Raw genomic sequence first — 12,718 nt, 5'->3', positions numbered from 1 at the left:
TCTCACAACAGAGGGCAACTTAAAAGACAAAAGAAAACATGTCTTAGTGATAAACCACTTAACCAGCACTTACTGAAATAAAGATGGCTAAAGTACCAGGCCAGTAGCAGAGTGCCAGCCTAATAAGTGCAAGATCCCTAATTTGAGCTACAGTACTACCAAAACAACAAAAAGCTTCTCAAACTCCTGCTCTGATACTACCCTTAGAACTGGCATCTATGTGACAAGCTTCACTTTCTAAAAACTAGTTTCGGGTTGGTTGGTTTTTGGGGTTTTTTTTGGCCAGTCCTGGGGCTTGAACTCAGGGCCTGAGCACTGTCCCTGGCTTCTTTGTGCTCAAGACTAGCACTCTACCTCTTGAACCACAGCACCACTTCCGGCTTTTTCTATGTATGTGGTGCTGAGAAATTGAACCCAGGGCTTCGCGCATGTTAGGCAACACTCTACCAGTAAGCCACATCCCTAGCTGCCCCCCTCCTTTCTCCGCCTTTGTTGTCTTAAAGCTGGACACATGGTGGCTCATGCCTGCAACTATAGCTACTCAAGAGGCTGAGCTCTGAGGATTGTTGTTCAATTCCAGCCTGGGCAGCAGCAAAGTCTCTAAGACTCATTTCTCTTTTGCCAGTCCTGGTTCTTGAACTCAGGGCCTGAGCACTGTCCCTGGCTTCTTTTTGCTCAAGGCTAGCACTCTGCCACTTGAGCCACAGCGCCACTTCTGGCCGTTTTCTGTATATGTGGTGCTGGGGAATCGAAACCAGGGCCTCATGTATATGAGGCAGGCACGCTTGCCACTAGGCCATATCCCCAGGCCCTGTTCCTGAGCTTCTTTTGCTCAAGGCTCTACCATTAGAGCCACATAACCACTTCTGGCCTTTTCTGTTTATGTGATACTGAGGAATCCAGGGCTTCATGAATGTTAGGCAAGCACTCTACCACTAAGCCACATTCCCAGCCCATCTCTAAGACTCTTATCTCCTATTAACCCCCCAAAAATCCAGATGTGGTTCAAGTGGTTAGAACACCAGTTCAAGCCCCATTACACACACACACACGCACACACACACACACACACACAAACCAAAACTTTCTTTTTCAAGAAAACGGATTCAATTAATGGCATTACCTTAATATACTTATAAAATTTATCCAGACAAGGTAAGTTTCCAGCACAAGATCATAGTAAAACAAACGACAAAACAAAAAACTACGCTGGAAAACTTCCTATGGAAAAACACCACCAGCCAAAAGGCACTCATTCTAAATTACCTTGTTCCCCTTTCTTCCTCTTTTACTCTTTCCCCACTGCCTTCTTTGGGGGTTTTCTTGCTTTATTTTTTCCACCGATTGAGCCACAATACAGCTTGCAGCTTTTTTGGTGGTTGACTGGAGGTGAGTCTCAGACTTTTCTGCCCAGGCTGGCTTCAAACCATGATCCTTAGGTCTTCACCTCCTAAGTAGCTAGGATTACAGGTGTGACTCACCCATGCCCAGCACTTTAATTTTTAGACACAGGGTCTGGGATTCATAGCACAGGCTGGCCTAGATGTCTCAATCTTCCTGCATCTACCTCCCCAGTGCTAAGATTATAGGTGGGTGCCAAAATGCCCAACTGGTTAAAATGTTAGGTTTCTAAAGCAGATGTTATAACAAAGTAACACAACTAGGTGGCTTTAAACAACAGAAATTTATTCTCACAGTTCTGGAGGCCCTGTTTGAAATCCAGGCAGGTATTCTTGGTAGAATCCTTTCCTTGCTTCCTTCTGGCTTCTGGTGGGACCTTCCTGATGTCCCTCAGCTTGTAGCTGTTCCTCATCTCTGCCTCTGCTGTCACAGCGTTCCTGCTGAGTCTATCTTCTGTCTTCTCATGACGCCTCTTCTTATGAACATACAAAGGACTAGGCCTACCCTAATGACCTCATGTTAACCATGGTAATAAAGATCCAATAAGGTCACATTCACAGGTAAATAGTTCAACCCTTAACAGCACTCATCCAAATGTTTAGGTTATTTTATATGTACTTTTTTTTTTATTTTACTGTTTTACTAAGGGGCTCGAACTCAGGGTGTATGGACACTATTTTTTTTAGCTTTTTTGCCCAAACCTTATGTTCTACCACTTGAGCCACACCTCCATTTCCAGTGTTTTGGTGGTTAATTGGAGGTAAGCGTTTCATGAACTTTCCTGCCTGCCTGGGCTGGCCTTGAACTTCAGATCTCAGTCTCCTGAGCCACCAGTGCCCTGCCGTGTGTGTGTGTGTGTGTGTGTGTGTAATTTAAGAAAAAGTAAATACCAATTTGAACTTGGTTTCTCAAATCTGCAGTTTCTCAAATTTTGCAGCATTTTTGGCAGATCACATCAGTGTTATATTCTAGACACATCTCCAAGAGAACATTTGACTTAATAAAGTTCAATACAAGTACTTCCAATATTTAGAGAAATATTAACTTAGGTCCCATATATTCTTTTTTTTTAACTATGTTTAAGTTTGTAATTCCCATCTGCCATTATACTCAAGCTAATTCGGAGAAAATCCAGAACTAAAATGAAAGGAAACATGGCAAATGCTCTCTCTTACATGATATACCAGCTATCTTCCAGTCCACATGCAAAAGGCTAAGAATAAGCAGTTTGGCGTTTTGGTCAAACCATAATGAAAAGTTCACCTAATCAGTGAATATAGACAAAGCACCAATTCACTATTAGCATAGCATTAGGTGCTTAGCCACAAGTAGTTTGACACAATAAGTCATGTTTAGTACATATTTAAGACTTCCATTCACAAAATTCTTGGCATCATTGATTTCCACAGTTTTTATTGCTCTGCGACCTGAGGTTTGTGTTGTCTCTCTTTCAGTCCCAATAGCTCTGTTTTGAGTTCTCCAGGCTTTGGTGGAATTTCAGGTATTGTCTACAAAAACACAAAACAAAACACAAATATCAATGCTTTCTTAAACTATAATCTAATGTGATCTGAAGGATTTTCAAGTTAAAAAAAAGTCCCCCACTTGTTATTCAATAACAACAAAAAACAAAAAAACCTGGTTGATCTAAATCCCTTTCCAGCCTTGTATGTAGAACTCTACCCTCCTGGCAATGCACCGGTTCCTCAGGGCTCACAGAGGGAGAGTCTGCTCAAATGGACTCACCAACTCAAGTAAGGCTTTCCACATCTGGAAACTCATTCCTGACCTAAGTGCTGACTCCTACCATGTACCTAGCACATCTAATAGAAATCTATTCACTTATTAAAAAAAAAAAATTAAGTGCCTCCTACGTACAATGCACAAAACAATGAGCAAAAATAAGATACAAAATCCCTGCTCTGGACAAAGTTAGTCAAGAAGGGCAAAGGGGTTTTGTTGGTAATCATTTGAGATATAATTTTCATACATCATTCCTTATTTAACATGTCCAATTCAGGGCTAGGTACATGTCTCTGGTAGAGGGCTGGCCCAGTATATATATGATTCAAAGTGTGAGCTTAAACACCACAAATGGTTTTTAGTTGGTATTTTTGGAGTTATGAGCCTATCATAAATTTCAGGACATTTTCTCACCTCTCTCAAAAGAAACTCCATACCCATTTGCAGTGCCGCCGCCTCTGGGTCCAAGAGAGTCCTATTTAGATCACTACAGATTTGCCTATTCTGGCCATTTCATAAAAAGGAATCATACATGGTTCTTTGTGACCGGGTCCTTTCATGTAGCATACTGTTTTCAAGGTCCATCCCGTGTTGTCACATGTATCAGTACTTTGTTAATATTCCATAGTATAGATATACCACCTTTTACATATGCATTCTTCAGCCAGTGGACATCTGGGCTGTTCCCACCTCTATTAAATAATGCAGCTGTGAACATGTACACGTTCCCACAAGTTGGTGTGCAGACATGTTTCTCCACGACTGCTAGATAGAAACCCGCAACTGCTGAGTCATAGGTGGACCCTGTCTGAGACCTTGCCAGCTAGTTCCCAAAGCACTGCACCATTTTGCTTTCCCACCAGCAGGGTACAGAGTTTCGGTTTCTTTGTGTCCCTGGCAGTACATGTCTTGGATTATTATCGCCACCATGGTGGGTCTGCTGTGAGCTCTCTCTGTGGCATTTCACTGATGGTTAATGAAGCTGAGCATCTTTCACATGCCATGAGTTCTGAACAGATATGAAGGGGGAGAAGGCAGTTATGTGGGTAGGTAGGAGTGTTTCAGGACAATGGAATCCCAAATGCAGAGAACCTGAGGCATAAGTGTAACTTCATACTGCAGGGTTGTTAGTTACACAAATACCAATTGTTCAAAGGAGGTTAGGAAACAATGGCACAGGGCATGAAGTCTCCAGTGGCTTTTACTTTGACATGGGAAGACACTAGACACAAGAGTGACATGAACTGATGACCCAAGCATAAAAAGGTAGCAGTGGTAGCTTTGTTGAGAAGAGACTGCAGAAAAGCAGAGGAAGACAGAAGATGTCAGAAAGCTACTAGAATTATGGAGAAGACAGATTGTGTTGAGTTGAGCCCTAATGGTGCTCAATAGCACCACTAAGAAGTGATAAGAAGTGGCGAGCTGTGTACATATTTCTGTGTGTGTGTGTGTGTGTGTGTGTGTGTGTGTGTTCTTTTTGTAGGTCTTGGGCACTATCCCTGAGCCTCTTTGTGCTCAAGGCTAGCACTCTACTGCTTGAGCCACAGTGCCACTTCCAGTTTTCTGGTGGTTAATTGGAGATAAGTCTCATGGACTTTCCTGCCCAGGCTGGCTTCGAACCACAATCCTTAGATCTCAGTCTCCTGAGTAGCTAGGATTATAGGCATGAGCCTATAGTTCTCCAGAATAATCCAAGGGAATCTGTCAATGTTAGTGAAGTGGTAAGAGAAAGGAATTATGACTCTTGAGTTTCCATATAAGTAAAATTTCTTCCTGTGCTATACTGAGGAGCCAGGTTGGACAACTAGAAAAAAGCCTCCTCTCTCTGTCTCTGTCTTTGTCTCTCTCGTGTGTGTGTGTGTGTGCGTGCACACATGCCTGCGCACTGGTATTGGGGCTTGAATTCAGGGTCCTGCACTCTTGCTTATTCAAAACTGGTACTCTACTGCTTGAGCCACAGCTCCATATTCAGCGTTTTGCAGATAAAATTGGAGATAAAAGTATCACAGACTTTACTTCAGGCTGGCTTCAAACTGTGATTCACAGGTCTTAGCCTCCAGAGTAGGTCCATTTATAGGAATGAGCCACTGGCCCCAAGTTTGAAGAAAGCCTTCTCAACAGTTCTCCTTTACAACAGCACTAAGCATGAACCTTTGCTACCATCATGTTCCGCTCTTTTCTGTCAGACTGGAAGTCTTTATTGCTAAAAATAAAGGAGTTTCTAGTTGTTATAACAGTAACAGCAATGGGTTACATTCAGTAACAGCAAAAGATTACATTCTCAAATATTAGTAAAAGAATATCCTAAACCCAGCCAGCAGGCCTTCCCTTCGTATCTTATGGAAGTATTGGACTGTCATTATTAACACCCAACCAAGCTGAATATGCCCTTACTTGACTGCCTTGCCCCAAAGTAAAGGTAGGTGCACACTCCAATTCTGAGATCAGCGAATCAAAAAGTCAACTTCCCAGGATCAAATTCTAGGCATTTTTTTCCCGTGTTGAAGGGCTGAGTGCTCTTCCTGCCTAAGCTAGAGGAATTTCTGTGGAGAATTCTTAGCACTTTTTGTCTCCATTAAGTGTCCTAGGATCTTCATCCTTAAAAAAGCAGTCTGAAGTGGCAAGGGTGCTGTTGTGTTTCTGTTTGTACAAAAACTACATACAACCTAAATGTCAATAAGGATTGCGCAAGTAATTTATGGAAGAGTCATATTACAAAACACCACACAATGATAGGGCTGTGGTTTAGCAAGGTGGCAGAATACTTGCCTTGTAAGCTTAAGGCTCTGAGTTTGATCCCCAGTACCACATTAAACAAACAGCCAAGCACCAGGGGCTCACACCTGTAATCCTAGCTACTCAGAAGGCTGAAACCTGAGGATCATGTTTTGGTTTGTTTGGGCTTTTTTGCCAGTCCTGGGGCTTGGGACTCAGGGCCTGAGCACTGTCCCTGGCTTCTTTTTGCTCAAGGCTAGCTAGCACTCTACCACTTGAGCCACAGCACCACTTCTGGCTTTTTCTATATATGTGGTGCTAAGGAATCAAAGCCAGGGCTTCATGTATATGAGTCAAGCACTTTACCACTAGGCCACATTCCCAGCCCCTGAGGATCATGTTTTGAGGCCAGCGTATGACTTAAGGTAGCTAAGTCCATGAAACTCTTATCTCCAAAAAGCCAAAAGCAGAGCTGTGGCTCAAGTGGTACAGTACAAAATAGCTCCAGGGGCAGCACCTGAACCCTGAGTTCAAGACCAGGACATACACACACAGACAAAACAAACAACTATAAAATGATTAAAAAGAAGAAAGATCTGCCAGATATTAATGGCTCATGCTTATCATTCTAGCTACTCAGTAGGCTAAGATCTGAGGATCATAACTGGAAGCCAATCAGAGCAAGGGGTCTAAAAAACTCATCTCCAATTAACCACCAAAAAAGCTGGAACTGGAGGTGAGGTGTGCCTCAACTAGACTTGAGTGAAAAAGCTAAGTCCTGAGTTCAAGCCCCAGTACTGGCACCAAAAAGGGGGGGGGGAAGGAGGGAGGAAGACGAGGAGCGAGGAGGAGGAGGAAGAGGAGGAGGAAGAGGAGGAGGAGGAAGAGGAGCAGGAGGAGGAGGAGGAGCAGGAGGAGCAGGAGGGACTATGCACATCAATGTGAACAAAACAAATTAAGTTGTAGAGACACGTATATGTGACCTCCTACACATGTGGAACAAAACTCCACAAACGTTGTAGTAGTGGGGACTACACAAGAGAAAGAGGGTTACAAGTTTCCACTCCACACTCCTGAATTTCAATTTGGATGATTTACAAGTGTGGGTATTATTTAATTAACAGGAGAAAAAAAAGAAGAAAACACCCAACAGAAAGCTTAGGCTTTAGATCCTTAAAGAAATGCCTCATGAAGCTCTGATGTTGAAAAATTATTTTCACTCTTGTAAACCTCAGATTCCTCACTTGGAGACAGGGATAAACACCTCCAAAGTTGTAGTGACAATAACGTATGATTAATTGCAACACATGTTTGTTAACTTGTCCAGGCGGAATGCTTAAACTGCTGCCCATGCTGTAACACCTGACACTGTTGGGCGATTACTTGCACTATACAGTTTAGTCTCCACTTCCCCCACAGAACTGAACACCCCGAAAAGCACTTCTAATTCTCAGTTCCCAATTCAATGAAGGCAGAAATTATTACCATTAAGTTAAATTTCTTCCGAATGCCCACATTCACACGCTCTTCATTCTCCAAATATTTATGCTCTAAGTGACTGAGAAGTGAAGCAAGACAAAGACATTCCTATCCTGGAGTTTGCATTCAATTCAAGCAAACATTAAAAAACAAAACAAAAACCTTCAAATTGTGACACAGGCTCCATGGAAATGACGGATTTAAGAGGAATTATGAATCATGTGGGCTATTTACCGGTAGTTCACGCCTGTAATCCTAGCTCCTCAAGAGGCTGATATATAAGGATCAAGATTCAAAACCAATCGGGGCTTTTATCTCCAATTAACCACCAAAAAGCTGAGAAGTGGAAAGTGAAGCTGTGGCTCAAGCAGTAGAGTGCCAGCCTTGAGAGGAAAAAGCTGAGGGGCAACACCGAAGCCCCGAGTTCAAGTTCCAGTACTGGATAAACAACAACAAAAGCAAAAATCATTTGAGAGCTAGCCGGCCAAAGAACCCTCACAGCTGGAGGTGATACCTGAGAGCAAAGATCTGAAATCTGGAAGACCAGAAAGCAAACAGCATGCCAGAAAGAACTACGGCTGAGGTAGGATTCAGTTTGACGCGTTTGGAGATGCTGCAAGCAAGAGGGATGAGGGTGGGGAAAGGTGGGAGACAGGCCAGAGGTGGGTAGTGGCCATGCTGTGGAGGCATACACTGCTTAGAGACCAGGGGAGGCCGACACCGGGGTCTTAGGGAGGGCGGACGCCCCGTGCCGCTCTCCCCACCAGCTGAGCGCCGTGGCGCCTTCGCTCGTCCCGCGCACTCACCAGGTCGGGCCGGTAGTACCTGTGCACCACTTGGGCACCGGCGCACATGGTCAGGAGGCTGGCCACCACCATTTTCAGATAACTGGGCCAGGACACGCCCGCGGGCATAGTGGAAGGGTCGGCGGGGAGCGAAAAGCGGCAGTGTTAGAAGGTTCTAGGCCCACGATCCGCCGCACACCTGTAGGGGTTCGGGGTACTCTCCTACCCCCCGCGCATGGAGGCCTGTCTTCTCGGCAATGACACGAGGTCACTGAGAGGACGGACGGTTGGCAGGGGCCAAAGTGCAACCTTAGGGCCTTGATCGGTCAGTGAGGGGCGCTCCGCGTGCAGAACCGGGGCCCCCTCCCCGCCACCCCGGCCCCGCGGGCGCGGAGGACTCGACCTCCAGGAAGCACCCGCGCTGGGGAGCCGCTCTCTCCCAATTCCGGCGGAAGTGCGCTCCGCAGCGGGAGCGGAACAAGAGTGTACCGGACCGGAAAGGCTGAGAGGACCAGGCACCTCGCCGGAGGGGATAAGCGGAGGACTACACGCGCGGCGGCGGCGGCGCACTCACGTGACCCGGACGGAAGTGCGTCTAGGAGGAGTGCTGCACTCTTTATGGCTCGGCTCCCCTCTCCCACGTTCGTGGTTCCTTGTCTTTGTTCCCTTGCTGTCGCGCTGGGCCTCCCTGGGGGATGAGGTGCCGGGTTCTTACTACAGCGACATTTGTCCTCTTGCACAAATCTCACGTGTTCGGCACTTTTAGGAGAGGTGGGTTTCGAACTCGGCCACTCTACTTCCGGCGTCTGGGGTGGTTAGAGTGGAAAGCGTCTGACTGCCCAGGCTAGCTTTGAATCGCGACCGTCCGATCTCAGCCTCCCAGAGGAGCTAGATGACCGGCGCAAGCCACCGGCACCGGCTCGAGACACTTTTATAAAGCTTGAAAGACTCTTCTCTATGGGGCCAGGCTCACAAGCAGAGCGAGCAGGCGCTAGGCGGCTGAGAGACAGGGTTGGGATGGAAGCCTGTGGAACTGGATATAGCTTCTTCACCCTTTCCGGGGCCAATGTCTTTGCATCCCAACAGCTCTTCCCATAATCCCGCATGCTTTCTTTTTTGTAAAGCCAGGCTGAGCTGTGTGGCCTGAGTCTACCACATAGAACCCTTTCAGGGTCTAGCTTCTTTGACAGATAGGCCACAGGTCTCCTCCAAGGCCCTATGGGCTGAGTTAGCACACCCTTCTCTATTCCCCCATGTTCATCCACGAACAGGAGAAAAGGCTTACTCACATCCGGGAGGCCTAGAGCAGAGGCCTCCAGAAGCTGCTTTTTGAGAGTCCCAAAGGGATGTTGCCTTTCCTCATTCCAGGTGAAGTTCTGATTATCTTTAGTGGCCTCGTATAGAGGCTTAGCTATTTCTGCAAACCCAGGAATCCACAGGCGGCAGAATCCAGCTGTCCCCGGAAATTCTCTAACTTGCCTGGCCGATTGGGGGACTGGGATTTTAAGCACAGTCTCCTTTCGGGCTTGAGATAGCCACCGTTGGCCTTCCTTGAGAACATACCCCAAGTACAGTACCTCCTGCTGGCAGATCTGGGCCTTTGTGGCTGATGCCCAATATTGATGCCCAATAGCCCAAGGTGCCCAGGGTCTGCAGAAGGCGAGCAGTTCCTTTTTGGCATGCATCTTTGCTTTTGGCTGCGATTAGCAAGTCATGCACATACTGCAAAAGACTGATTTCGGGGTTGTTGACCCGGTACTCACCCAGGTCCTCATGCAGGGCCTGGTCAAAGATAGTCGGGGAGTTCTTAAACCCCTGAGGCAGTCTGGTCCAAGTCAATTGACCACTGAGTCCAATGTCCGGGTCGTGCCACTCAAAGGCGAAATAAGCCTGACTCTGAGGGGCCAGGGGAAGGCTGAAAGAAGCAACTTTAAGGTCTAGTACTGTGTACCAAACTCGATCCGGAGGCAAGGAGCTTAGCAAAGTATATGGATTGGGAACAGTAGGATGTATGTCCATCACCCTCTTATTTACTTCTCTCAAATCTTGTACAAGCTGGTAATCATTGGAGTTTGGTTTCCTGACAGGCAGCAGAGGCGTGTTCCATGCAGATCGTATGGGCTTGAGGACACCTACCTCCAGCAGTTTACGAATGTGTGGAGTGATGCCTTTTCTGGCCTCTAGGGACATGGGATACTGGTGCACTTTAACAGGATCCACCCCTGCCTTCAGTTCAACGAAGACAGGGGGTTTATGCTTTGCCAGTCCCATTCCCCAAGTCTCTGCCCAAGCTTGGGGAACCTTCTGGAGCCACCTCTGTATTCTGGGTTTTGCTCTGGGAGCTTTTGGTGCAATCTATATTCTTCGCCCAGATCACTGGTTACCAAAATGCTAATAGGCTTCTTCCCTTTGGAGCTTAGAACAGTGGCCTCTGCTTCTGAGAACTGAATTTGGGCTTTCATTTTGGATAGCAAGTCTCTGCCTAATAGTGGGTAGGGGCACTCTGGAATGACTAGAAATGAATGGGTTACCCGTCCCATTCCTAAGTCCACAGATCTCCAGGTAGTCCACGAGTAGCATTTGGTGCCAGTAGCCCCTTGGACCTACGTGATTTTTGAGGACATCAGCCCTTTGGGAGCCAGCAGAACGGAGTTTTCAGCTCCCGTGTCTACCATAAAGGTGACTGGCTTCTTCTTATTTGGGCAATCTTTAATCCAATGGCCTTCTTCCTTGCAGTAGGCACACTGATTTCTGCCTACTCCTAGCCTGGGCCTTTCTCCCTGTTCTGTGTCTGGAGGGGGTTGCCTTGGCTTGAAGGGTCTAGAGGGCCCTTGCTGGGCAATGGACCTTAAGGTCCTTTCTGTGCTGTGCTTGCTGTTGCTCTAAGATCCAGGCTAGGTTTTCTTCCTGTCGTTTTATCTCTCCTTGCTCTTTCTAGCAACTTTTCTCTGTCTCTTCTTTCCTGTCTCTGTTCCTCTGTCTCTCATTATAAACTTTTTCCACCACTGCCACTAGTTCCCTTACATTTCTTTCCCCTAATCTCTCTAAAGACTGTAACTTTCGCTTCATGTCTGGTGCTGCCTGATTTATAAACGCAAACATCATCATCTGAGCTGACTCCTCAGTTTCCAAATCATATGGAGTATACTGGCAAAAGGCCTCCATGAGGCACTCTAGGTATGCAGCCGGACTCTCATCTATCTCTTGTTTAATATCATAAACCTTAGCCATATTCGTAGGTCGGCGAGCCGCCGCCTTGAGACCCGCCAACAGAGTCTGGCGATAGACAAGGAGTCGCTCCCTACCTTCAGCCATGTTGTAGTCCCAGTTCGGTCTGGTCTCAGGAAAGTAGGCTGCAATAAGAGCGGGGTCAGTGATAGGTGCCCTTGTTGGTCCAAGCACCAACTTCTGAGCAGCCTCCTTAATTCGGTTGCACTCCTCGGTGGTAAACAGAACCTGCAACAGCTGGCTGCAATCATCCCAAGTGGGCTGGTGAGTAAAGAGAACAGTCTCAAGAAGGTTAATTAGGTGTTGGGGTTTCTCAGAGTAGGGGGCATTTTGTGTTTGCCAATTGTAAAGATCGCTAGTGGTGAACGGCCAGTACTGGAGGGGCTGATGCTCGTCTGCATCCACAGGTCCTGCCGGTCGCAAGGGGAGGGCCATTGAGGTACTCAGGGTCAACTCCCACCACTTGCAGGTGGCTCGTGCCGGCCCTGTATCTGCCTCCGCAGGCGGCTGGGGGACTGGGCTTGGGGCTGGCGCCTCCTCGTCCGGAGCTGGCAAGGGTGGATACAAGAGAGCATAGGGTGGAGGGGAGATCTCATCTTCCTCGGAGCTCCCCTGGAGTACAGGGGGCTTGTCTTCTTCACCGTCTTCCTTTTTCCATTTCTGAACGAATACCTGTGAAAAGACTGTGGAGGACTTTGGGGGGGGGGGCGGTAAGAAAGGACGGACCCACGAAGGGGTCCCGAGGAGTTATCTACCAACTCTCTCCAGGTGACTATGTAGGGAATTTGGTAGGGGTGCCCTACCCTAGGTTTAAAAACATAGTTTTCAACTTTAAGAATTGTATCCAAATCAAAAGTCCCTTCGGGTACCACCCTAGATCGAAAGTGGGATACTCAGTGGAACACTGAGACAACACTTACAGACTTTTCAGAGAGCCGCGGCTTACAGGTTTGACTGTGCCTCTCCTGCCCCTGTGAGGGGGCAGACCACACAGTCTTGAGGCTCGCTGTCTCCCGCTCCTCTAGGAGTGAGCCAGACAACCCCAAATACAGAGTGGACTGGGCGGGTGCCTGTCAGAAGGCATTCCCGGTCAGTTCCTTCAGGTTGGTAGTGGGAAACTCCCTGAGGGTCTGGGGGGTCTTCCAGGCCCCCCAGGGCTGCTGCACAAGCGCATCCGCTTCGGCTAGCTCTTTACTACCCAGATTCAGACTCAGGCAGCCGGCCAAAACAGAAAACAAAAGTACGGGACACGCGAACACAGACACACAGAATGAACAGCACTGTTTCTTACCTTCGGGGTCTGGGGTCTCGGGGGTCCTTGGGGATCCGGGATGAACCCCCAACTGTTATGCCCATGTCGTGAGAAG

At 47.3% G+C, this 12,718-nt stretch overlaps 1 protein-coding gene across 2 annotated transcripts in view; it reads right to left on the bottom strand.

The window, feature by feature from the left end:
* Positions 1-2,798: 2,798 nt before the first annotated feature.
* The window catches only part of C1H12orf73 (chromosome 1 C12orf73 homolog), a 16,191-nt gene continuing 6,271 nt past the window's right edge, over positions 2,799-12,718 (bottom strand). The window contains exons 2-4 of one of the 2 annotated variants that reach the window (XM_048356984.1): positions 12,505-12,511; positions 8,145-8,262; positions 2,799-2,909 (exon numbers count right to left, since the gene is read on the bottom strand). In XM_048356984.1, the coding sequence (XP_048212941.1) occupies positions 2,814-2,909; positions 8,145-8,252 (204 nt within the window). In that variant the 5' untranslated portion in view covers positions 8,253-8,262; positions 12,505-12,511 and the 3' untranslated portion in view covers positions 2,799-2,813. Of the gene's footprint in view, positions 2,910-8,144; positions 8,268-8,433; positions 8,555-12,504; positions 12,512-12,718 lie in introns of those variants that run through there. The other variant, XM_048356975.1, reaches the window with a different exon arrangement.

This window comes from Perognathus longimembris, chromosome 1 (assembly GCF_023159225.1).
Source record: "Perognathus longimembris pacificus isolate PPM17 chromosome 1, ASM2315922v1, whole genome shotgun sequence".
Lineage (NCBI taxonomy): Eukaryota > Metazoa > Chordata > Mammalia > Rodentia > Heteromyidae > Perognathus > Perognathus longimembris.
This window is presented reverse-complemented; position numbering and strand designations above follow the sequence as displayed.